The sequence below is a fragment of the Camellia sinensis genome, chromosome 6 (genome assembly GCF_055761805.1).
Source record: "Camellia sinensis isolate YWXY chromosome 6, ASM5576180v1, whole genome shotgun sequence".
Lineage (NCBI taxonomy): Eukaryota > Viridiplantae > Streptophyta > Magnoliopsida > Ericales > Theaceae > Camellia > Camellia sinensis.
In genome coordinates, this window is record NC_138966.1 from 156,481,438 (window position 1) to 156,507,262 (window position 25,825).

General features: G+C 41.0%; 1 protein-coding gene across 10 annotated transcripts in view; it reads right to left on the reverse strand.

Annotated features, from left to right (window-relative positions):
- LOC114275497 (monothiol glutaredoxin-S15, mitochondrial) overlaps positions 1-25,825 on the reverse strand; it is a 54,380-nt gene that overhangs the window by 2,639 nt on the left and 25,916 nt on the right. For 2 of the 10 annotated variants that reach the window (XM_082872788.1, XM_082872793.1), the window contains exons 1-3: positions 1,983-2,122; positions 1,792-1,903; positions 1,280-1,346 (exon numbers count right to left, since the gene is read on the reverse strand). The exons of 2 other annotated variants lie outside the window; for them this stretch is intronic. In XM_082872788.1, coding sequence (XP_082728914.1) covers positions 1,280-1,346; positions 1,792-1,870 — 146 coding nt within the window. In that variant the 5' untranslated portion in view covers positions 1,871-1,903; positions 1,983-2,122. Of the gene's footprint in view, positions 1-1,279; positions 1,347-1,791; positions 1,904-1,982; positions 2,167-4,554; positions 4,896-25,825 lie in introns of those variants that run through there. 6 more of the 10 variants (XM_082872787.1, XM_082872777.1, XM_082872790.1 and 3 more) reach the window with 6 other exon arrangements.

The window sequence follows — 25,825 nt, forward strand, 5'->3', positions numbered from 1 at the left end:
CAGATTTCAGGCCCAGGATTGTTGGTGCTATTATTGTTTTGCCCTTCCTCTTCAACACTGTGCCAAACCACTTCTAGCAAGAAATGGAAAAAAAAAATAAATAAATAAAATAGTTTTGGGGCATTTATGTAAGGGGCTAGACACACCGACGTGGGTTGTCTCCCCATTTTCATTTTATTATTATATATATATATATATATTGTAATTATTTTAAGATTGGTTAGTTTGGGGGCATTTATGTAATTTTATATATTAATCCCATACCATAGTATTACATACAAACAAACACACTTTTACTTGATCTTCTCGCTAACAATCCCCACATTAACAATCTTTTCACTAACAATCCTCTCACTAACAATCTCATCCAATCTAATCCACCAAACAAACGTGGCCAAAGATCAAATCTTGGGATTGTATCATAAAAGCAACAATGTAGGCATCACGAGGGGCTTTAGTGTTGCATATGATACAATTTCCAGAATCTCATGCCTTGATTAGAGCACCTGTCTCTCTAAGACTGATCAAGGTGCAGACACCCTCGGGGTAGGGGGTGGAAAGGCACCAAAAATGAATCCCTAACTCTAGGTTCAAAGCCACATACCTCCAATGATACCCCGAGCAAAGATTCCAAGGCCTAACACTGAACCTAGGTCATCAAGGTATTGGATGATGGTGTTGGAGATGTCTTGATCAGTAGGACACAGCTCTACAGAGAAAGAGGAGACGAGACATAGTAAGGTCATGGTCTGGCAGAGGACCACTCAGCCAAGCCAAATGGGATACAGAGTCATGTTGCTACGGATTACAGTTAGTCGAGCAGGGATGCCTCGAAACCACGACACAATTACGTGGTACTCTGGCCTCGCCTCAAGATACCCTATGTTGGTTCATCTTATGATGACATGGCTAAAAGCTAAGGCACTGAGCATGTTAGCTAGCCAAGATTACATACTTGGTGGTTTCTATGCCCCTGCTTGGGCTAGACTTACAACCCCAATAGCTTATTTTGGAAGATGACACGCCAGTATGGGTTGCCACTTGACAATCCCTTGTCTCAGTTGGAGATGATATGGTGCCAATAAGGCCAACCACAAGGTGAAGGGTATTCAGGTACAATAAATGTTAATTATCACTGTAATTTGAGTACATCCTGTGTTACTAAGAAGTGCCAATTGGAGGGTGCCTTATATATGAGCAGGAGGCTCTTAATGCTCTGTAGATGTATAGCAATGTTATATGAATGTTCTAAATAGTATAATACCAAGCACCAAGTTACCTGTATGCTTTGACAGCATTCTTAAGCTCAGGATTTTCCAATATGTTTCTGGCACTCAAAGGAACATCTGCAAAAGGCATATCAATGGTAAGAATGCCGTAATAACCTAACGCAGTCAAGTCAGTAAAGAGCAAGGTCAGCTCAAATTCAGCAAAGTGCAAAGTCAGATCAAAGTTCAACAAACAGGATGCCCAAATGTAACCCAGCTATCATATATAACTTAAGTCAGCTACTCATTTAAAGCTTCTATTGTGTCACCTTGTAGTCCCCTACTTAAACTTTTAAGCAAACTAAATGGTCATCTATAACTACATAGCCTCACACATTCATTCAACTGCAAATATAATGCACTTCAATTTTCATTTTCCAGACATGACTAAACCAAATACTCACTATGGACCACATAAACAAGGGTAAACCATCCAAGCTCATTTAAAAGATACCGTTGCTAAACTGAACCAGGGAATGGAATGTACGAAAATAGTCGTAAAACTAAGAAAGAGAACACTTACTATATTCCTTCAACACTCTTACTGCTAGTGAGCTGAATCCACATCGAGGAAGATCAAGCACCCCATTTATGTAAAGCATCACTGGGTTGTCCTTGACATCCTACGCTAAAAGCTAAAAGCAATCAATAAAAACAGACTCTTAACAAATAAACAACTAAATTTCTTTGCTCAATAATTAAAAGAGAAAATACTTGAGGCTCAGTATCTCTAATGCAGAAGGTACAGATGACTACTGTCTAGCAGCTCTACAATATCCTTCAAAGAAAGGCCAGAACTATTAAGCTTCTTAGTGGGTCTGAAGTCCTCGTGTATGTCAAGATCATTCAGCATGGTAGTTGAGTATTGCATCCCATGGTGGTTAAAGGATTCAGCAGCCTACCAATAATTAAAGAAAAAATATTCGCAAGCATCATTTATATAGCCTTCAAAAATCATTTGCTCTAAAGATAAAACCACACACTTGTGGCTTAAATTTCAAGAAAACCCTTTTTTTGGTTTTCTGAGTGGACTTTAACAATGCAAGCATTTTTGTTTACAATTTTATAATTAAGGATACGAGAACATATCAAGATCCTAAGTAGTTCTTTGACTGCAAGTCCTTTGAAAAAAAAATTTAAAATTTTTTTTATTTATAAAATCCATTATAATCTTCTTAATGTGTTAGGGCCCACCCTGATCACCACCTCCCTCAGACCCTGTTGGGAACCCTACCAACTGAGTTTCAATGGACCATTGGCGCTCTTCAATATCTCTCTCACACTAAACCAAATATCTCCTTTTCAGTAGATTAGGTCACCCAATTTGTACATAGTCCAACTGATCTTCAATGGACAATGGTCAATAACATATTTTATGTTATCTGAAATTATCCAATGAATTAGATTTATATCTTAGCCATTTCAACTCTCTTTCTCCGTAATGTTTCCCAGATGGCTATTGAGCTGGGTGCCTAGATGACCGCTGCTCAACCCATCATTCTCAGTCCCAAGTTTACTCTCTCGTGCCTTCAAAAAGCAAAATATTGTCGCTCAATCAAGTATTGAATCTAAAGATTGGGGCCTCGAAAATGCTTATGCTATATTAGTGTGGACGGTGGATACAAAACCCACTAAGCTTTGTGGGTGTGTGTTACATATAAGAATCCATAACATTATATTACTTTATTTGTTAGGCATATTCTTTATCAAACAATTTGTAATTCAAATATTGAGTTGTAGAGTACAGTCTATAATATCAGATCATATTGTTGTAGCTATGCCAGATTTCCAGGAAATTATCCTTCAGTTTCTTTCTTTTAATAACATATGTGGAAATAGTGAAACTGTATCTGGTTGGGGGATTTGGGAAGGGATTTGAAAAGGAAAAGAAAAAAGAAAAAAACTGATGAAATGTGAATAAATATCCTTACATTTCACTATCATACACCTTTTCTCTTTTCCTTTCTAAATTTCTTCCCAAATCTCCAACCAAACACACAGGCTGAATGCTTATATTAGAATCAGCTAATCGTAGTATCTCTAGATCAAATCAATCATTTAAACCAAATTGACTACCGTAAAAAGCAATTAACAATTAACAGCAACAAAAAAAGAGAAAAAAAGACATTAAACAAAGCCCTAACTAACCTTTGTACCGTAATTGGAAGTGAGGGAGCAAGAAAAGGATATGGTGGATGGCTAGAAAGGCAACCGCGGGGGAGAAGAGATGTTGGCGGCAGCGGCAAAGCGGTGGAGCTGTGTAGAGAGTCTTCTCCACATGGCTTTTGCTTTGATTTTGGGGTATGGAGTATTTGGTTTTGGGGTTTCATAAATCAGAAACCTCTTTCTCACTGTCTGTCTGTCTGTCTGTCTGTCTGGTTTCTACTGAAGTAGGGATTGTGTCAACTCACCCCGCCTGTGTGAACGAATATTTATGGTGTCTTGGTCACGCCTCGCCCACCCGCCCCCTCCAATATCGAGTATTGGAGTGTTTTTTGGGGGGTGAGTATTTTTTTTTTTAAAATATGGGAAACACTATATCCACTTTTTTGAATTATAATTAAAAAAATAAATTTATAATTAACAACAATGATAGAGACCACTAATTTTGGAGCTCTAAAAAGATCACTAATGGCATGGCATTCAATAAAAAAAGAAAAAAAATACAACACCAAGACCAAAACATCAAATCATTCGTGGTGGGACCCACTGCCACATCATTAGTGGTAGCACTAATTAGTGCTCTCACTCATTTTCCTATAATTAAACATAGGAAAATGTTTCGCAACTCTAGAGGAAGAGCTCTACGACGGCTCTAATGACGTGGCAACAACTTTTTCCTACTAGCCCTTATCTCTCTTTCTCATTCGATTTGATTTCAAAATTATTTTGCTTGTTTCTCTCTCTCTCTTCACCCTCTCACTGTTTCCTTCTCTCTCTCTCTTCGACCTCTCACTCCCCGACGATCGCAGCTCTAATATTACAATCTAAATATTCATCAACCTATGATATCAAAATATTCATCTAGTTGCAGTTGTAATTTATTGTAAAAATGAATATTGTAAAATTGCCACCTATGATCTCATTTTGTGCTAGAAACTTTGAAATATTCATCTAGGTTCTCAGTTACTGTTTAAATAAATTACAGTCTAAATATTCATCTAGGTTATATCATTTTTTTTTTTGAAAAAGATATTTTTTGTGCTACAGTTGCCATTTCTGTGTTTCTTCATCAACAATTCAAATCCTAACTAATTGATGTTACAGAGTTGGGAAGAGAGTTTACCTGAGAAGAGGGATTTCTGATGGAAAGAGATGCCGAAGAGCGAGAGAGGGAAGACGGAGAGGCAGAAGCAACGATGCCGATTGTCGGAGGAGAGAGAAGACGCCAGACGGTGAAGGAGAGGGCCGGCGAGGAGAGAACTGCAAATGCCGAAGAGCGAGAGAGGCAAGACGGAGAGGGAGAAGAAGCGAAGTGTCGTTCGCCGGAGGAGGGAGAAGACGCCGGACGGTGGAGGAGAGGGACGGCGGAGGAAAGATCTGCAAATGGGCTGCAAAGCCTCCGTTTTAGGGGAACGACTATAGTACGAGAAGCTGGTTTTGAGGTACCACACATGAAAATAAATATCAACCATTAGATGTACTCTTTTGATCTAGGGCATCCATTCAAAACTTTTTGTAACCGGTTACAACCGCTAAAAAATTAAACGCACTTACCACTCGCAAAGTAAGGTGACGAAATTAACTAAAAATTACAAAGCGTGGTAAATTACGGGCCTTGTTTGGTTTGTGTTTCTTAACAAATTTTGGAAAAAATTCTCTACAAATAAATTTTCAAAAGTAATCAAATCAAACCAATTTTTTCAAAAAAAATTTCCAAAACTTGTTTGGTTTGTGTTTTTTCCAAACAAATCTCTCTCTCATACACATCAAATCAATCACTTTTTCCAAAACTCTTTCTCAAAATAATTTTTCAAAACATCTTTTGAAAAAAAATCAAACCAAACAAATTTTCGTACGTTTTGTCTCAAAATATGCTTCTCAAATACAAACCAAACAAGGCCCGATGTTTCTACTTTTTATTTCGTAAAAATTACAATTACACCTTATTTTTAATATAAATATTTTTATTATGTATTGAAAATTACATCCCTTTCTTTAAGGTTTAAACTTTTATTACAGTTTAATCTTTCTGTTAATCAATCGTTGAGTCAACTACCGGAAAAAATTAATATAAGAAATTAATTTTTTTTAAATGGCTATTTTATCCTTATTTGCATATATAAAATTGACAAATAATTTATTGTTTAGGAAAATTTTATATGCCCCAGTCGTGGTCTTTGGTTATGACTTATTATTGTATTAGTTATAACTATTGATTAAAACATTATTTTGATTATGATTCAAAAGACATTTGGTTATTCCTTATCCGGTGTTTGGTTATAACTATTTTTTTTAGTTATGATTAAAAAGGATCTAATTATAATATTTGTGATAATTAACACCACAAAAACTTGTGTATCATAGCATTACCTAAATGTTTAATAGTGTAATAATATATGTATAGAATAAATTTTTATAATTTCCTACGGATTTTCTTTACTTATCTAGTAATTTTTTTTAAAAAAAAAGTTTTTTTTAATAAGAGTAAAATGAGCATTTAAAAAAATTAATTTCTTATATTAGTTTTTTCTGTTAGTTGACTTAACGATTGATTAACGGAAAGATTAAATTATAATTGAAGTTTAAACCTTAGGGAGGGTGTAGCACTTGTGCCCTTTTAAAACTTTTGAGAAGTGTATTTGAACTCTTTATTCTATTTTGAAAATCTTTGGTGTTGTTACGGGTTGGTTTTGAGGAGTACAATCCAATTTAAACTTGTTGGGTTTGGTTGTTCGCACTTATTCTTGTCAAAAGTTCCTTGGAGACTTAGAAATTCCATTCTAGGGTCGACACCAACCTTCCTAGGGTCGACCCTTACCTGTTGGTGAAGTTCTAGAAGTATTGCTGGAAGATAGGGTAAACACCAGACTGGGAGAGGGTCGACTCTCTTATGTCTGTGTGTTAGTTGCTGGAAGATATGGTAGACACCAGACTGGAAGAGGGTCGACCTTCTTATGTCTGTGTGTTGGTTGCTGGAAGATAGGGTCGACCCTCTCCTGTCTTAGGGTCGACACTTGCGACTTTTTCCAGATTTTTTTTTGTTAGTTTGGGCCTATTTTTTGGGGATATTTTAACTTGATATTTTGGGTTGACTTTGGGGCTTATTTCTATTTGGACCTAGTACTATAAATAGGCTTCCACTTAACCCTTTTCCTTATTTCTTCTTCTCTTTTCTCCTTTAAAACCATGAGACACTCTCTCTTTTTCTCAAAAAGACACTTTTCACTCATAGATCCTTAGATCTACTTGCTTGAAGGCCTCTCCACATCTTACTCCTTTGAGATACATTGTAGAGCTTGTCGAGGGCTCCATTTTGATCGGAGCAAAACGTGGTTTCTTCTCCGTCGACTTTTGGGGTTTTTCTTCCTTCTTCCTCTTCTAATATTGAGGTAGGGATTTCTTTGCTCCTTACTAATACTTCATCTATGGATAGACATGTGGTAGTTTTTATTACATAAAAACCATATTCATTATGGATTTTCTTGAAAGCCATGAAAGGGGATTTTAAGGTTTGATATTTATGATTGGTGTTGTTAAGTTGTTTGTTGTTGAGTTATTTGGGAAATTATTTACTATGTTTGTGAAGAAAATGAGGAAAGCCCTAATTTGATAATGTTGGTATAATGGATTTAAAAGAGAGGGAGTTGAATAATCTTTGTATTTTGCTAATATGGGTTGGATAATTGTGTTTATATCAAAAGAAAATAAAAAGAGAAGTAACCATGGTGTTAGCATTGTTTTAGACTAATCACGTGATGTTGAGTTGAGTTATGGTTTTGGTACCAATGGAATTGGTTTTGTAAAATAAATGTGATGGATTTGGTTTTGGTTTTGGTTTTGTAAAATGATGAGAATGAATTCTTAGAAAATGGTTGTAGTTGTGTGGATTGGAAAGGAAACAAAAGTGGTCTTTTTGAAAAAAAATGAAACCATTACCCTTTGTAAAATTGATAATGAGCTTGAGGTCGGATTTTTGGAATCCTTTATATATTATCTTTTGTTATTGGACTGAAAGTCTTGCAAGAATTGGGTTTTGTTTTCCTTTCGTATGAAATGTAGAAATGGATAGACATGAATTTAAATGGTGGGGTTGGATGTTTGAGATCTCTCACCTATGAAAATATGAATAGTTTGTCTATTTGGAGATTGTATATATGTTTAGAAATATATGTTTTGAGCTATCGGGGGAGGATAGCTATGATTGTTGTAGAAATTGCATGTGGACTAGGTGAATTGAAATTGATCACTTGTGCTTGTCGTTGAATATGACTATAACTACATACATTGGATATGTATGGCGATTTGGGAGTGGAAAGGGAATGTACTCCATATGTGATTATGTGTTCTTATACATTTTGTATGTATTACACTTAGGTTGTTATGCATTCTAGTATGTTGAAATATTTGGAAATGTGCTTACGCTTCGAATGAGAGGTACCCTTACCTTCCAGCTAGCGCCTAGAGAATTGGTCGTGCTTCGAATGAAAGGTGCCAGTACCTTCCAGCTAGCGCCTAGAGAACTTGAAAGAGGTACCATTACCTTCCAGTCGGTGTCTGGTAAATTGGGATTTTGTTATGGAAAGGTGTATCCTTGAGTTGGGATTTTGTTATAAAAAGGTGTATCATTGACTTGGCATTTTGTTATGAAAAGGTGTATCATTGGCTTACCGTGCTTAAAGCTGGTATAGCAAAATTCATTTATCATTATTGTCTCAATGTATCTGGGTATATCATGGGTTATGATGGTATTATTCTAAAAGGCCTTGTTGCCTTAATTGTTGAAGCAGATAATTATTGATTGCTTGTTGTTTTCTTTTGTATTAAAGGCATACTTGTATAGTCATGAATGTGTTGGAAACGAACGTAAGATTTGTGTTGAGATGGTGGAAAAACGTGAAAGACTTTGAATACTTGTGAACATGTTTTGAAAAGGCAGATAGGTGTAAGTCTGGAAAGTGAAAGATAACGTAATGGGCTTGGTGAAACTGTTTTCCTTGGAAACTTGTAATGGTCATATGAATTTTGAAAAAAATAACAAGAAGAAAGAAAAGTGAATTGCTTATGTCATTGAATGAAATGAATGACTTTGAAAAAAGTTCTTATATACATATATTTCTGTATAAACCGTCACATTATTTATACAGTATGAGACTAAGCATTCATGATCATAGCTATCTGTAAGTTGCTATTTGTAGACGCGCCTGTGGGCCTCACTACAGTTCGGACTCAATTTGTATCACGGTCCTTAATCTGAACCAAAGAGTCCAAATCCGGCAAATCGTTTTGAGAAACAGATTTTTGAAAAGAAGTGCCAAACATGGACTGCTTTGCCAGATACAGAGTCACCACCTAAATATTTTTTTTATGGGGGAATTTAGGAAACCCTGACTTCGGTGCCAAAGGCCACGTGTCCGTCATCACTAAAGTTGTCTCGGCTCAGGAGCTTGGGTACGATTGGGGAAGGTCAGCTATGAGCACCCCCTCTCGCCCGATCCGAAGATCGGCCTCTACTAACCGTGTTATCCGTTTTTGAAAACGTTATGTGTTCTTATTCCCTTTATTATCCTAGAATTACTATGTTATGCGCGCAGCAAACAAGTATAGATCAAATCGCCTAAATTGGAACAAAACATTGCATGTTTGTTTTGAAGATGGTTTGCTACTCGCAAGTAGGCTAAGATGCAGGTTTTGCCACCCTCGAGTGGGCTTTTAGAAAAGATGGTTTTGTCACTATCTAGTGGGCTTAAAACTCACAGTTTTAATGCATTATTCCAATTTAGGTATTTTAACCTCCATCCACAGGCATTCAAGCAGTTATATCACATAAGCAGCTAGCCTCATGGTAATCATGCTGTTATGGCAACACTCACACGCATGCGGTATGCTAAAGCATAAATGCTTGCCGAGTACTCTAAGCCAAAACAAGAACATGTTAGCAATCATGCATGATCCAAGTCCATGTTTAGATTCCTAATGCAACGCATACGGAATGTCACTAGAGTAGGCTCGGCTAGTCTATAAATGACATGTGAGATGCTACAACTAACACGTATTCAATTTGGAATTGAAGTACAAATGCAGTTAGAATGATGAGCCGAGCCCGGTGCATGCAAGACAAATGTATGGATGCACGCATGCATAGCATAAGGTATGCTAATTTAAACATGCCCTAGTCTACCATCATAAGCGGGTAAATAAAAGGGAAGAAAGACGTGGGGTTAGAAGACATGCACACACTCACGCACACTGATTACAGATTTACCCTCGCTCGGAGGGACCGAAAGAATAATACAAGTTAATTAACCTACAAACTAATTAAATATTATAGGCCGATTAATTAATTAACAAATTAACTAATCTAAAGAAATCAGTAAACGGCCTCGGAAAGAAGGCCCAATGCAATGTGCGCTCGGCTCTGCCCGGAAAGCCACTGCCATGCACAAGTTGCCTCTGCTTTGCCCTGTTATACTCCTCTGAAGACTGCAAAAATCCCAAGGTGTGCTCTTTTGATGCTGTGAAGAACCACCGACTGAGGGGATTTGTCACCAGCCATGATAAATGATCACCGGCCACTGTTTGAGATATCGGCCATCCATTATTTGCCGGTCGGCACTCAACACTGCTGGCCAGCCAAATCCTCCTGTTAAGTTTGTTTTTGACAGCAGCAGAGGGCAAAACATGGCATGGCAATGCATTTCAAGTAATGTATGCACCAATCACACCCCTTATCATATTCATGACTCAAAGGGATATGACTCTCGATTCTCGGACCACCAATCGCGCATTTCCATGCATGATGGCCCAAGGAACCAAGTATGCATTTTGATATGGGATGCAATGCACATAAACATATAAGGGAGCTTTTAACCTCTATCATAGCTTGATCAAGATGTGAGGCATGCATGCTAATGTAATGCAACCTAGGCATGTGAACTAGGCATGCAACATGATCATGCAAGCAAGTAATGACGCTAGGCACACAACCTATGGAATCAATCATGCAAGGTATGGAATGACAAGCATACAAGATGTAATATGGGCATGCAAGTAGGCAAGGCATATGGCAACGTGTTAGGCCACCTAAACATGCAATAACACACAAGCATGCGACAACACACAAGGTGAGCATGCATCAACATGCAAGGGAGGGACTCACACTAATTTAGGCAGCTCTCAAACAAGCCTAAAACAGTGGCCAATGCTATGGAAATGAGAGCCAACACACACACACACATGCATGCGAATGGGCCAACACTTGAACATCAAATAAGCAACCTTTAGGCACACTTGAAAGAAGACAAACATGGACTAAGGGCATGCAATGTAAGCTCTGAAAACCGTGCTAATGATGGTGTCAAACCAACTTAACCAAGACAAACATAGTGTACAATTGGTCCAAGTACTTAAGGCAAGCCAAGGATGCTTAAACCAAGGCTAAGTCAACCAAGCCTCACAAGGCTAAGGGGACTTAAAACAGGTCTAATGCAGACCTAAACAAAGCTAAAGGTGCACCTAAATGGCATCTAAGTGGTTTAAATATGCAAGCATACAAAGAGGCACATTCATGGAGGATAAGGTAACAACCTTTTAACGCATTGAAGGGGCATCAAATGCAAACACGTAGGCATGTTATAGGGACTGAAATAACATGGTAAGTGGTTCCGAACCACTGAAACGCTGCAAGTAATGCATGCTACACACTCACACAACCAAGGCTAACGAGCCAAAATACAAGGTGGCTACACTAAGCATGTGATGGTTGACCAAAACAACCAAAAACAGAGCTTAAGCATGCTAAAACAAACACAAAAGCTTCACAAAGCTTGGCCAAAATCATGCTAGAACAAGGACCAAAGTCTAAAGCATGTTAAGACCTAAACATGGCATTACAAGACATGTATGCTAAGCAAGCATGATGTACCAAAACCAACATACAACAATGCTATATTATGACATAATAAGCATGAAATCAGTCAAGGCATGGTCAATACACACTCAAACTATATGCTCCCTCAAGAGGCTAAAAATTGCCCTTTTCAAGGACAACAAGGAGAGTGGGTGGCCCTCTCCTTCTTGGGACCTCAAGGCACCATCCTCACCACTGAAATCCCTCAAGATTTCAGTGGTGGGGAGGCCCAAGCACAATGGTCCCGGAGCTCAACCGAAATGACACAAAACAAGGGCCAAACAAGCCTTAAGAGAGGTCAAACAACCTCAAAGCTTAGGGCACTCTTAACAGACTATTTAGAGCACTTAAAAAAAAGGCTTTTCTATGTTATATGTTAAGCTCAAAAACAGTTTCAAATATGGCAAAACAAGCTATGAAAACAAGGCTTAAAAGAGGTACAAGCTCACCCTTGAAGCACAGCAGCAAATCAGCACCTTTTGGACCAAGAAAAGGCTTTAAATCACCCCAAAAATCACCTCCAAGGACCTCAGCCCAATAAAGGGAGTAGAGAACTAGGTGTTTTTGTGCAATAGTGCAAAGAAAATGCACTTTTAAGCACAAACAAGCCCTAAACCTTAGACAGAGGCAGAAAATGTAGAGAGAGAGAGAGAGAGATTTTTTGCTCCAAGTTGTATATCTCTCCTCCTTCCTCTTGTCTCTCCTCCTTCCCCCTTTTAGAGAGCTTGATTGATATAGATATATCAATCTGTAGCCTCCTCAGAAGTCCTACGTCCAGGCATGGACTGGGGTATGGCCTGGAATGATAGCTGCCAGCTGTCTACAGAAATATCTGTTGAAAACCACAATTGGCCGGCCGCCCATCAAAGTGGTCGACCGGCAGTAAAATTGGCCGGCCGGCCATTACATTTGGTCGATGGCAACAAGACACAGCCGGCGGCCTCAAGCCACGGTCGGTGGAGTGTAGGGATGTCCCAAAAGCCATTCCCTGCCCTCCAAAGCAGAAGCACAAGTGTTTGGTGCAAAACCAGACACAAAACGGTCGAGTTGAGAGATTCTGAGGCAAGGCGCGTAGCCGAGGCCTCCTGGAACTCAAGACGAACACAAACATAGATGATCAACGAGTGTTCAAGCGGTGACGTCCAAGTCTTAAGGACGGTCAAAAATAGGGTGTCTACAGTTGCCCCTCTTTGACAGAACTCGAAAGTCAAGAAGTAACGTGAGTGAATGTCAAAGCCCAAAGACGACCCATTTTTGACGAGGCCGAAGACTTGGACAAACAAACAAAATACAAATTTAATTGGTTGAACCCACAGGCTGCCTACGTATCCCTTTGCAAGGAATCAAACCAGCGTAGTTCAAGGGGCAGAATGCAAATGATATGCAGGAAGACTTTGATAATTGGACTTATACGCTACGCGAAGCCGATTTGAAAATTGGACTTATACGCTACACGAAGCCGATTTGAAAATTGGACTTATACGCTACACGAAGCCGGTTTGAAAATTGGACTTATACGCTACGCGAAGCCGGTTTGATAATTGGGGATTTATGCCATGCAATGCAATGTAAGAAAATGCGATGTAATAGCTAGAAAGCGAAGGTACCTTACAGGGGCAATTGGCAATGACCTACCCCATGCTGCTGGGGACCTTCCCCTTCTTCTTGGTTAAACTGCAGGTACTACTTTTCTCCCTGACTATGGTCGCAGCTTTCCCTATTCTCCAACAGGGTGATAGACTAGGTTGATTCGGTATCCAGAATTGAGGCGCATACATATGCTATCTCAATCTATGGGGCTGCCATACAGATTTCAAGCCGAGGATATACCCCTAGGTATTTAAACCAGACTTTAGTCTCGAAAATCCCGAACCTTTGCGTTCTAGGCATAAGCCATTCGAACTCTAGTTTCCACCGTCTCAATTGGTCTCCTAGGAACTCACCGCAAACACAGGCAGGTGGCTATACCAGACCATCGGAAGTTGTTCAGGCATGACAAACACCAAAGGAATTGCACCTTTAGAGGATTTAAGGTCTCCTAGACCAAGGAGTGCACAAGACAATGCGAATGATGCAAAAATACAATGTGCACAAGACAGTGCGATGCAGAGTGAATGCACAAAACAGTGCTAAGAAGATACACAAAGTAGTGCGATGCTAAAGGTGTACGAAATAGTACGAGCATGGTGAATGCACAAAACAGTGCGATACAGATAAGGTGTGCAAGATAGCGCGATGCAATGTACTAACAAGTGCAGGTAAGGTGCACAAGATAGCGCGATGCGATATGCAAAGCATAAGACAGTGCGATTGAGGTGCGTAAAATAGCGCGAAAATAAATTGCACAAAGCAGTGCAATGCGCAAAATAGCGCGAATGATAAACTGCACAAAACAGTGCAATGCGCAAAATAACGCGAATGATAAACTGTACAAAACAGTGCGATGCGCAAAATAGCGCGAATATAAACTGTACAAAACAGTGCGATGCGCAAAATAACGCGAATGTAAACTGCACAAAACAGTGTGATGTGCAAAATAGCACGAATGTAAACTGCACAAAACAGTGCGATGCGTAAAATAGCACGAATGATAAACTGCACAAAATAGTGCGATGCGCAAAATAGCGCGAATGTAAAATGCACAAAACAATGCGATGCGCAAATAGCGCGAATGATAAACTGCAAAAAACAGTGTGACTGGTTTGAAATGCACTAAACAATGCGATACGCTAAGCAGCGCGAGTGATTTGAAATGCACAAAACAGTACGAGTGAGATACAACCACAAGATGCACAAGACAGCACTAGTGAGACACAAAGTGTAAGTGCACAAGACAGTGTGATAAAATGCATTTTCTATGCAAATACGAGGGCATTTTCTATGCAACAGGGAAAGCATATTCTATGTATGAGACAAGCAAAGCATATTCTATGCGGAATCAAAAGCAAGCATATTCTAAAATGATGCGCGGCACGCATGTAACAGAAGTGTATATGAATGTGCACATTCTATGCAAGGGAAGGGCATCAAACATGTGCTCTGGTGCCTCCGATTTACCTTTCGGAGGACTTGGCAATACGTTCAGCACAAAAGGGGACACCCTGTTTATATTGGCCAGAGATAACATCTGCATGTGAAACCCTTGGGTGCTGCTTGGACTGCCATTCTGACTTGAAGCAGGCTTACACTTGGGGTCGAGATACACTCATACTCCAGAGAAATGGCGAGGCCTGAGAAGGTGCACCTGGAGTGCAGTCTCGGAATTTGCCGAAGTTGAAACAGACTAAGATGTTCCAAACTTTCCCTCTTTTCTTTTGCTTTGCAGTCCGAAACCTATATAGCTTAAGATAGGTCCTTGTTCTACTATTCTCACATGACTTGGGTTGAACCTTGCGATTTATGAAAGAAAGAATCTTGTTTTGCATAAATGTGCAGAATGGCACAGCACTCTGAGCACAAAACGATTTTTTTGAAAATGAGAAAAGGGTTCTCAACCGAGTATTGAGCCTACAACTGAACACAGCATTCTATGACTCAACAAAAGGTACACGACCTAAACACATCGAGTAACACTCGAAAAAGACTCAAAACAAAAGTTGAGGTAAACAAAACAAAAGACACGACACACAGATGTGTTACAAAGACAAGAGACCTCTCAGTTCGCGAGGAGCCAGTTTCTCCGGGTAGTGTTTCCCACCCTTTTCTCATTTGTGATTCTCACATCACTCTGGCACTCAATCTCTGTTTTTCTGAAGAAAAAAAAAAGTCATTTTCTCACTTTTTCTCTCAGCGTACATCTCTTTATTCTTCAATCTCTCATTTTTTATCCCTCCCCTGGGTGGTTGGTGGATAAACAGAAAGTTGCGGGGTCTTGCCCCTAGTATTCCGCTAGATTCTTCTTCTTGTTCACAACAGTGAGTTTCTTCCACAGAGGGGCTGCGCTACAATTGGGTGTGTAGCAAATCTACAACTGACATCGGTTGACGATGCTCTGCTGGGAAGTTTGGACGTGATCAGATCTGCCCAGATGAGGGAATAGGATATCTTGTTCCATTCCGGTTCGTGCTTCGCGCTTGGCTTGATACCTCGTTGCTTGGAGGATGTGAGAGCTTTCTGCCCTTTTGCGGTTAACTTCAGTGGTGCCTTTTTCGGGCAGATATGGTGTCTTTCTTGGCAAGCATGTTAACAATGGGGAAAAGACAGAACACCTGACTCAACTGTGCCCCTAGTTTATTATTTTGACTATTTTTGTTTTGGCTTTCTACTAAAACAATTTTGACCAATATGAGAGTTAGATTAACATTCTTGTTCAATTTTTTGATTTAAAATCATGCAAGTCCAGCTATGAGCACTGAAAATTTTTCTTTTTTGGATCCAAGAAGTGGTCCAGTTTTGAAAAATGGAATACTTTTCGAGAAAATCAGTCAACCTCTGTAAAAATTCTCAAAAACTATTTTTGCAAACGGCCAATGCTCAACAAGCACGGAACCTACGCTTGAGATGCACAACCTCAGATCCGAAGGAAAATTGCCCCTTACTTGAAAAGAGCTGCACGGCAACGGAAAGTTGCCCCTTGTTTGAATGGCACCACGGCACACTGTATGGCAACAGAAAGTTGCCCCTTGTTTGGATAGCATCGCAGCGCATTGTAATCAGTCCTCAGAGTGACGATGACAATCGAACTTTTGGATATAGTGAAGGCAAAGATGATCAAAACCATTACATGGACACAGTTAATTTTGAAGTGTTTTACGGTTGGACTTCGGAATGAAGTTGCCTACGTATCCCAAAGATGGGAATCAAGCCTTACGTAGTTCGGGGTTAAGGTACATTCGGGTATTTAACCTCTCCTTTTGTGCTCTAACTTTTACCAAGGCCGCCCTTTGCGGGTTTTCAACCTTACGAGCTATGTTCTTCAATTCTTTTTCATTTCTTTTCTTTTTCTTTTTTTTTCATCTTTTTCTTCTTTTTTTTTCATTTTTTGCATTTTCTTCATTTCATTTTTTTCTTTTGTTCTTTTCTTTTTTTTTTTTTTTTTTTTTTTTTTTTTTTTTGCTCTAACTTTTGCCTGGGTGGCCCTTTCGGGTTTTCGGCCCAGCGAGCCTCTCAAGGGTAAAAGTGTAGCTTGGTCCATGTCAAATGGTTCTGAGATCTCGAATCCGTCTGAATCTAGGAGAGTGATTGCTGTTCGCTGACAATGCAAGAGTCCATCCCATGGGGGCTAGACTTGCCCCTAGTGTTGTGGGTAGGAACTCAGTTGTTCTTCAGCAATACTTTCTTCTTTCTTCTCTTCTGGGGTTTGGCATTCTTGCCAGTCTTCATTGATTTGCAGGATGATCCATCTTCGGCTCTTCAAGCATATCTGGCATTTTTGCCCCTAGTTCCAGGGATACTTCTGATCTAGCTTTCCAAGCTTCTTTTGGCGACATCTGATGTCCTTGATCTGACTTTTCTTGCCCCTAGTTCGAGGGGCTGCTTCAAATATGGCCACACAGGCCTCCTTTGATGGTTGACCATTGACCATTCTGAATTTAAGTTCAAGGTTTGAAAATGAAGGGTCGAGTCTCGAGGCTGAGAGCGATCCTAGGTTGCACAATCTCAAGAGCGATTCCACACAGGTCTTCGTAGGATCGCGCAAAACATTTTTTTTGAAATCTTTTAAGAAAGCGACTAGTCGCTCGCGCTGAAGACAATATGAGACCAATCTGGATCAAGCCAGGATCCTTCTCAGTACTCACATTAACAAGCATGATCTCGATCATTAAAGGCTTAGCATGCCTCTTTTTCTCTCAAATGATCAAATTTTTGCAAAAACCCAAGGAATTCCTTCCTCTTCATTTTCATCACAATGTTCAAAAATAGCTTTGAAAAACTTAGGTCAACGCAATGACTTAAAAGCACAGAAAAGCAGGTGAAATGCACTGTCGTTCCATTCGACTTTCTGGCACAACTGGCACAAGGCAGAAGTAAGCACAAAAGCATGAAAAATCACTGCTGTTTCATTCATAACTATTGGTGTAACTGGCTCTATGGCAGAAACAGACTCAAAAGAAAGCGAAAAGACAAACACAAAACAAAATAGTGATGCCCGAGTTAACACCCCCGGAATCACCTGACTCTAACAAACAGGACTGACTCGATACAACAAGACAGACCCGAAACAAAAAAGGCTAACTCAAAACAAAGAGACAGACTCAAAATAACACAACAAAAAAACTGACCTAAATACCTAAGTCAGAAACTAGCATTTGCAAATACTTAAAATAGTGCGTGCCAAACGCCACATCCGGAGTAAGTCGAGCGCCACCCGCAGCTGGTTCATCCCCCGATCACATCACATTATCCCCCAGGTTCACTGATCCAATGACGATAGACTTTGCTAAGTTGGTGCGACAATGACCTTATTGTCAATCAGATCTTGTATTTCGTGGCGAAGACGAAAACAACTATCATGGCCGACTTGCTGATGAAAGGCACAGTACTTGGCTGGATCATGGGAGGGAGGAAGTCTATTCAGCAGTGGTCGCGGCTCCAGGGGTTTCAGATCCCCCTCTCTAATCAGGACCCTCAAGGCCGCTGATAGAGACATGTACAGTGGTGCGAACACCCTCTGGTCTCGAGGTGGGTGTTTTGAGGTTTGTGGAGTTTTGCTGGATGCACCAGCAAAGGGATTGGTAGGCGCTAACTGGGCTTGCTGATCTCTTCCGAGCAAGGGTTTAGAGCTGAAAGGAACATTCCTGGTACAACAGCCCTTCTCCTGACTTGCCCCTTGATTTGAACTGCTCTCATTCGGAGTGGCGAAAGTGTCATCTACAGTTTTTGCAACAACTGCAAGTACTTGCTATTTGTTCAGCCCTTCGGCTTTCAAAGCCTCAATATCCCACTGAAGGTGTTCATGGGGACCAATGCCTGCCCCTGTTTTGCTCTTATCACTGGCCTCCACTTTGCTAAGAGATTGGCCTTTTCCCAATGCAGCCCGTCCCAAGGTTAGGGAGCCCTTTGATATGAACTCCCTGGTATGTGATGCGATTGACGACGGAGCCAAAACTCCAAAGGCTAGATCCGCCACAGTTCTCTGAAGATCTTCGATCATCCTCATCAGCTCAGAAGTAGTGGGTTCATAGGTTTGGGATGATTGGGGTTCAGATGCACCCATCATGCATAAGTCCATGCTTTCCGGGATAAACACCTTAGGCTTGGGTAGATGGACCGGGTGATGTACACCCTGGGGTCGTAAAGGACGGCCAATGTGTGGATTAGATTGAGATGTGGATGAGGTACTTGGTCATTGGGGTTTGAAGGTAGAGCTATCGTCCGGTTGTCGATGAGATTTTGGATCTCATGACGAAGGCGGTAGCAACGGTCGGTGCCATGACTGCGCTGTTGATGGTACACACAGTACTTGGAGGGGTTATGTCTGGCTGGGAGTGGGTCAAGAAGAGGTTGAGGATCGAGGGGTTTGAGATGCCCTCTTTCCATCAGGACTTTTAGTGCACTAGTCAGGCTCATATAGAGGGGGGTGAAAGTTCTGCCCTGAGCCCGGGCTGGGCCAGCTGTCTGCAGGCTTGGATTGGCAAAAGGGTCGGCTGTGGCGACTGTATTGATTTCGGTGGGTTCAGGAATAGTGCTACTACCAGCATTGGTACTCCCTGAAATCACTCTCCTTGTCGGTTCACTTGTTCTGGGAATAATCCCACTGTTGAACGCATTCTCGATCTGAACCCCCAGTTCATGCAAACTTTTAAAAGTGAATAGCGGAGCGACTATCAACTTTTGCAACATATCATGCTCGAGGTTTCGCGCCATCATCTGCATTTGATCCCTCTCAGAAGGGCGATCTGTCATCTGTGCTGCCTTTGCCCTCCACCTCGCAACAAATTCCACAAAAGGCTCTGCTGGGTTCTGGCGGGTTGTTTCAAGCTCTTGCATGGTCATTTCAACTTGGGTGTTGTATGAATACTGATCGACAAAGGCCTCAGCCAGTTCTTCCTAGTTTTGCATCACTTTATCTTCCAACTTAGCGTACTAAGTGGCTGCTACACCCGACAGGGTTCTTCCATATAGAGAGAGTTTCTGTGGCTTAGTCAGGCCCATCGGCTTCAGGACATCTAAGAAAAGTCGGATATGTACCATTGGATCTCCAGACCCGTCGAAACGGTCAATATATGGCATTTTGAATCTGTCTGGGAGCCGAACGGCAGCCTCGGTGTGCCCATCCTCAATGTCGAGAATGGAGTTAAGGCCTTGTGCCTTTTTGAATTGCTTCTCAAGGTTCGCAATCTTCACTGTAGTCGGATTGAGCTCATTAACATCAAGGAAATAAAGCCTCTCATTAGGCTGCACCAGGGGTTTGAGCACCTGAGCTTGAGTCAACCTTTCTCGAGGATTCAGACACTGCAAATCTTCAACTGGCGGAAGTGGGTCAAAGTTTGGCTGGGGTCTCAAAGCTGGATGTGAGGCAGATGCCTCAGATGGACGCTGCATCTTAATACTGGTATCAGCCTGCATGACAGTTCCCTGATTTAACGCCGCTATCACGGCCACAAATTCTTCCGAACCCTATGCCATCATGGTCTACTGAGTCTGAACAAAGGTGATGTGACTGGGGACTGACAGATCAGATGAACCGGTGAGCCCTGACTGGTCTTTCTTTGCCTTGCCTCAGCGAAAGAACACTGGTTGCCCTTGAATTGAATTTCTGACCTAAAAAAGTCTATCAGCACTAGTCCAATGTACCCGGGGGATATCGGAGCCTTCTGAAGCTATAGGACTACCTAGCAAAAGAGAAAATATGCAGCATCTCAGCCTGATTTTACCAAAACGAATTTGACTCTTTACTGAATTCTGCCCCAAAGTTTTGCCTGTAAACTGATACCCTCAGGTAGAACTGATTGCCCCAAAATACTGATGCTGGTGCCCGCAGGCCTGACACTCAGACTTGCGAACTGATATGTGTGTTCCCTGCATAGATACACTCTAAAAACATATAGCAAGTGAAAGAGAGCCAAAACACCCCAAAGTTGGGGTAGGGTTTCCCTGTCCTATTTTTGTCAGGAGCTAGGGTTTCACAATGCACGCAGCAGTTTCAAACAACCTAACATCGGGTAAGCAACCTATCCTAGTTTGGAATAGTCACTATGGATTTCGATATGCACTAGGTCGAATGGTCGAAAATGGTGCCCCGGTAAAACCGGGGTTTGTGTTCCCATACTGTCAGAGCCCACAACCGGTCAACCTTATGGCATGCTTTGACAAAGTCAAGCCTCCGGCAAACCGTTCAGGAATGGCAGATGGCAAACACGGTGTCCTAGGCGCACCAATGCACATGCAATGCAAAGAGACACATAAATGAAATCAAAACAGGATATCATGAGTTCGAGTCAAGCTCTCTAAATTCCCCAGCGGAGTCGCCAGAAACTGTAGACGCGCCCGTGGGCCTCACTACAGTTCGGACTCAATTTGTGTCACGGTCCTTAATCTGAACCAAAGAGTCCAAATCTGACAAATCGTTTTGAGAAACAGATTTTTGAAAAGAAGTGCCAAACATGGACTGCTTTGCCAGATACAGAGTCACCACCTAAATATTTTTTTTATGGGGGAATTTAGGAAACCCTGACTCGGTGCCAAAGGCCACGTGTCCGTCATCACCAAAGTTGCCTCGGCTCGGGAGCTTGGGTACGATTGGGGAAGGTCAGCTATGAGCACCCCCTCTCGCCCGATCCGAAGATCGGCCTCTACTAACCGTGATATCCGTTTTTGAAAACGTTATGTGTTCTTATTCCCTTTATTATCCTAGAATTACTATGTTATGCGCGCAGCAAACAAGTATAGATCAAATTGCCTAAATTGGAACAAAACATTGCATGTTTGTTTTGAAGATGGTTTGCTACTCGCAAGTAGGCTAAGATGTAGGTTTTGCCACCCTCGAGTGGGCTTTTAGAAAGATAGTTTTGCCACTATCTAGTGGGCTTAAAACTCACAGTTTTAATGCATTATTCCAATTTAGGTATTTCAACCTCCATCCGCAGGTATTCAAGCAGCTATATCACATAAGCAACTAGCCTCATGGTAATCATGCTGTTATGGCTACACTCACACGCATGCGGTATACTAAAGCATAAATGCTTACCGAGTACTCCAAGTCAAAACAAGAACATGTTAGCAATCATGCATGATCCAAGTCCATGTTTAGATGCCTAATGCAACACATACGAAATGTCACTAGAGTAGGCTCGGTGTGATACCCCGTCCCGTGATATGCTAATTGGTCCTTAATTTGAGTATGATTATGTATTAGCATGATTTTACGTGCCATTATGTGAATGTTTGTGATTTTGAAGTCTTATCTGTCCACCGTAGGAATACCTGTCTAAATAATCTGTTTTGGAAATTAAATTGAAGGCCTTATCGGCCACAAAACCCGAAATTGATTACGCCATTGTGATTGGCATAATTTTTAGAGCCTACGGTGAAATTTAATTGAAAATTGATTCTGATCAATTTAAACTGATTAAATTGATGAATAAAGTGCCCGAACATTTTATATTAAAATATTTACTAGTGGGGCTCGTTGTGTATTGGCATTACACCCTCCTTTGTCCCTCTTGAACTCAAGATATGAGTTAAACATTTGAGAGAGTGAGAGAGGAGCCGGCGATAGTGAGAGAAAGGGGGGAGGATTCTGCTATTTAGCCTAAAGCTTGGAGATTTTGGAGGTTAAGCTCAAGAATCGCCATAGATTGTGAAGATTAAGCTCCTTGGTGAGTAATTCATGCATTGTTAGTCACTACCTTGTGAATTCAAGTCCAATAGATGGCCAAGAGCATGAATCAGTTTGAATGAAAAAGGAATTGAGCTGTACATGTTGAATTTCAGGCTAATAGAAGCATGCATGTGAAGAATTGTTATAGATTTCCATGATTGAGCTTAATTTGTGTAATCCATGTTGAAGTTTGAAGGAAATCCATGTGTGTGACCATTTCTCACCAAATAAGTTGTGAATAATGTGTATTTCTTACATGCAAGGGGAGATTATGAAAGGATAGGCTTTGCATGTTAGAATTTGATATGTCAGTGATGAATTGGGATTAATTTCAGGCATGCATGTAAATGATATAAGAGATTGAGCTTCCTAATGTTGTAATATTGCATTGGTATCATATTAATATGTGTATGTTCGAGTTTTGAGCCATTGCATGCAAAAATTGTAGTTGGAAAGTTGAATTGGAGCTCAAGAACACGACCTGGCAAACCCAGAATTTTGATTTCCACTCGAGCAGGGAAGTTCACGCTCGAACGGGGATTTCAAGCTCCCAGTATTTTGTTCTTACAGGCTTGTGTCCGCTCGAGCGGGAAAGTTCACGCTCGAGCAAGGAGCTATGTTGAGAGGCCTTCTGCTCGAGCGCTATATTGGACACTCGAGCGTAAATTTCACCTAGCCAGTACTTTTGCAGGCCTTAGAGTTCCGCTCGAGCGGGGACCCTATTTTCTGAAATTCTGGAAATGCATTATATGTTCTATTTTCCGTTCTCTTTCACTTGTAAGCACTCTTAGGCATATGTTAAGCATTGTAAATGAGCTAATGAAATGTGAATTAAGCCTAAAGAAAGATACGTGAATTAAAGAACGGATTGAACTGTTAGTGACCTTTTGTGTTCATGAAATTTGTAGGGTCAAGTTCCAGGGCAAATCCACAAGCCGATCACTATGAGTAATATCAATATTTGAAAGCTTGTCAATGTCCAATTGTTTATTCCTTTATAAACCTTATGAATTGTTGATTAGGATTGTGGACAAAAGTCTGACATGAATGAATGAATGGACCGAAGGTCGTTTTGATGTAAATGAATGGACCGAAGGTCGTTTTGATATAAATAAACGGACCGAAGGTCGTTTTGACCTATATGGATGGACCGAAGGTCGTTCTAACATGAATGAGCGGGCCGAAGGCCGTTTTGACACGAATGTATGGGCCAAAGGCCGTTTTGACGTAAATGAATGGGCCAAAGGCCATTTTGACAAAAATGAATGGGCCAAGGGCCATTTTGATAAAAATGAATGGGCCGAAGGCCGTTTTGACATAAATGAGTGGGTCGGAGGCCGTTTTGATATGAATGGAAACCTGAATGGGCCAAAGGCCAGTATGTTGGAACTACGGTCACTTGATCTAAATTTTGTATAGGTATATATATATATATATGTTAAGTAGAAATGTGAATTGGGCCCAAGGTCGTTTGGAACATGTTGTTCTACATTGTCATGTAATTTTCGTATTTGATATTATTCACTGGGCTGTTGCTCACGCTCATTCATGTGTTTGTAGGTGAGCCAAGAGAAGCCCAAACCCAGCCCCAGTGAAGTCTGCCAGGAACAACATGAGTTTTGAGAAAGTCAGCCTTGTGTCTCACGCACGAGACCTATCCTTGCCATTTTGTTATGTAACTATATTTTGTCTTGCTGGCAAGGACTTTATGTATATTTGTAAATAGTCTATCATGGGTTGACTTAGTTGGATGATCCTGTTTGAAAAGAATTTTATGGTACTATACTTTTGACGTGGGTTATTAACGTATATGAGTATGGTTTGTCTTGAATTGCATATAAGCACGGCTCTATGGACAAAGTTTTTGATTATTGCTTCCGTTCGGCCCCCTTTACCCTGTTGGGTTATGCCTATTTTGGTTTGAGGCCGTAGGTAATCTCAGGATTACTGGCCGGTTACGTCCTTAACCCATAAGGGGCGAGTTCGGGTCGTGACACTCGGCTAGTCTATAAATGACAAGTGAGATGCTACAACTAACACGTATTCAATTTGGAATTGAAGTACAAATGCAGTTAGAATGATGAGCCGAGCCCGGTGCATGCAAGACAAATGTATGGATGCACGCATGCATAGCATAAGGTATGCTAATTTAAATATGCCCTAGTCTACCATCATAAGCGGGTAAATAAAAGGGAAGAAAGACGTAGGGTTGGAAGACATGCACACATTCACGCACACTTATTACAGATTTGCCCTAGCTCGGAGGGACCGAAAGAATAATACAAGTTAATTAACCTACAAGCTAATTAAATATTACAGGCCGATTAATTAATTAACAAATTAACTAATCTAAAGAAATCAGTAAACGGCCTTGGGAAGAAGGGCCAATGCAATGTGCACTCGGCTCCGCCCGGAAAGCCACTGCCATGCACAAGTTGCCTCTGTTTTGCCCTGCTATACTCCTCTGAAGACTGCAAAAATCCCAGGGTGTGCTCTCTTGATGCTGTGAAGAACTACCGGTTGAGGGGGTTTGTCACCGGCCATGATAAATGATCACCGGCCACTGTTTGAGATATCGGCCATCCATTATTTGCCAGTGGGCACTCAACACTGCCAGCCGGCCAAATCCTCCTGTTAAGTATGTTTTTGACAGCAGCAGAGGGCAAAACATGGCATGGCAATGCATTTCAAGCAATGTATGCACCAATCACACCCCTTATCATATTCATGACTCAAAGGGATATGACTCTCGATTCTCGGACCACCAATCGCGCATTTCCATGCATAATGGCCTAAGGAACCAAGTATGCATTTTGATATGGGATGCAATGCACATAAACATATAAGGGAGCTTTTAACCTCTATTATAGCTTGATCAAGAGGTGAGGCATGCATACTAATGTAATGCAACCTAGGCATGTGAACTAGGCATGCAACATGATCATGCAAGCAAGTAATGACGCTAGGCACACAACCTATGGAATCAATCATGCAAGGTATGGAATGACAAGCATACAAGATGTAATATGGGCATGCAAGTAGGCAAGGCCTATGACAACACACAAGCATGCGACAACACACAAGGTGAGCATGCATCAACATGCAACGGAGGGACTCACACTAATTTAGGCAGCCCTCAAACAAGCCTAAAACAGTGGCCAATGCTATGGAAATGAGAGCCAACACACACACAAACACATGCATGCGAATGGGCTAACACTTGAACATCAAATAAACAACCTTTAGGCACACTTGAAAGAAGACAAACATGGACTAAGGGCATGCAATGTAAGCTCTGAAAACCGTGCTAATGATGGTGTCAAACCAACTTAACCAAGACAAACATAGCGTACAATTGGTCCAAGTACTTAAGGCAAGCCAAGGATGCTTAAACCAAGGCTAAGTCAACCAAGCCTCACAAGGCTAAGGGGACTTAAAACAGGTCTAATGCAGACCTAAACAAAGCTAAAGGTGCACCTAGATGGCATCTAAGTGGTTTAAATATGCAAGCATACAAAGAGGCACATTCATGGAGCATAAGGCAACAACCTTTTAACGCATTGATGGGGCATCAAATGTAAACACGTAGGCATGTTATAGGGACTGAAATAACATGGTAAGTGATTCCGGACCACTGAAACGCTGCAAGTAATGCATGCTACACACTCACACAACCAAGGCTAACGAGCCAAAATGCAAGGTGGCTACACTAAGCATGTGATGGTC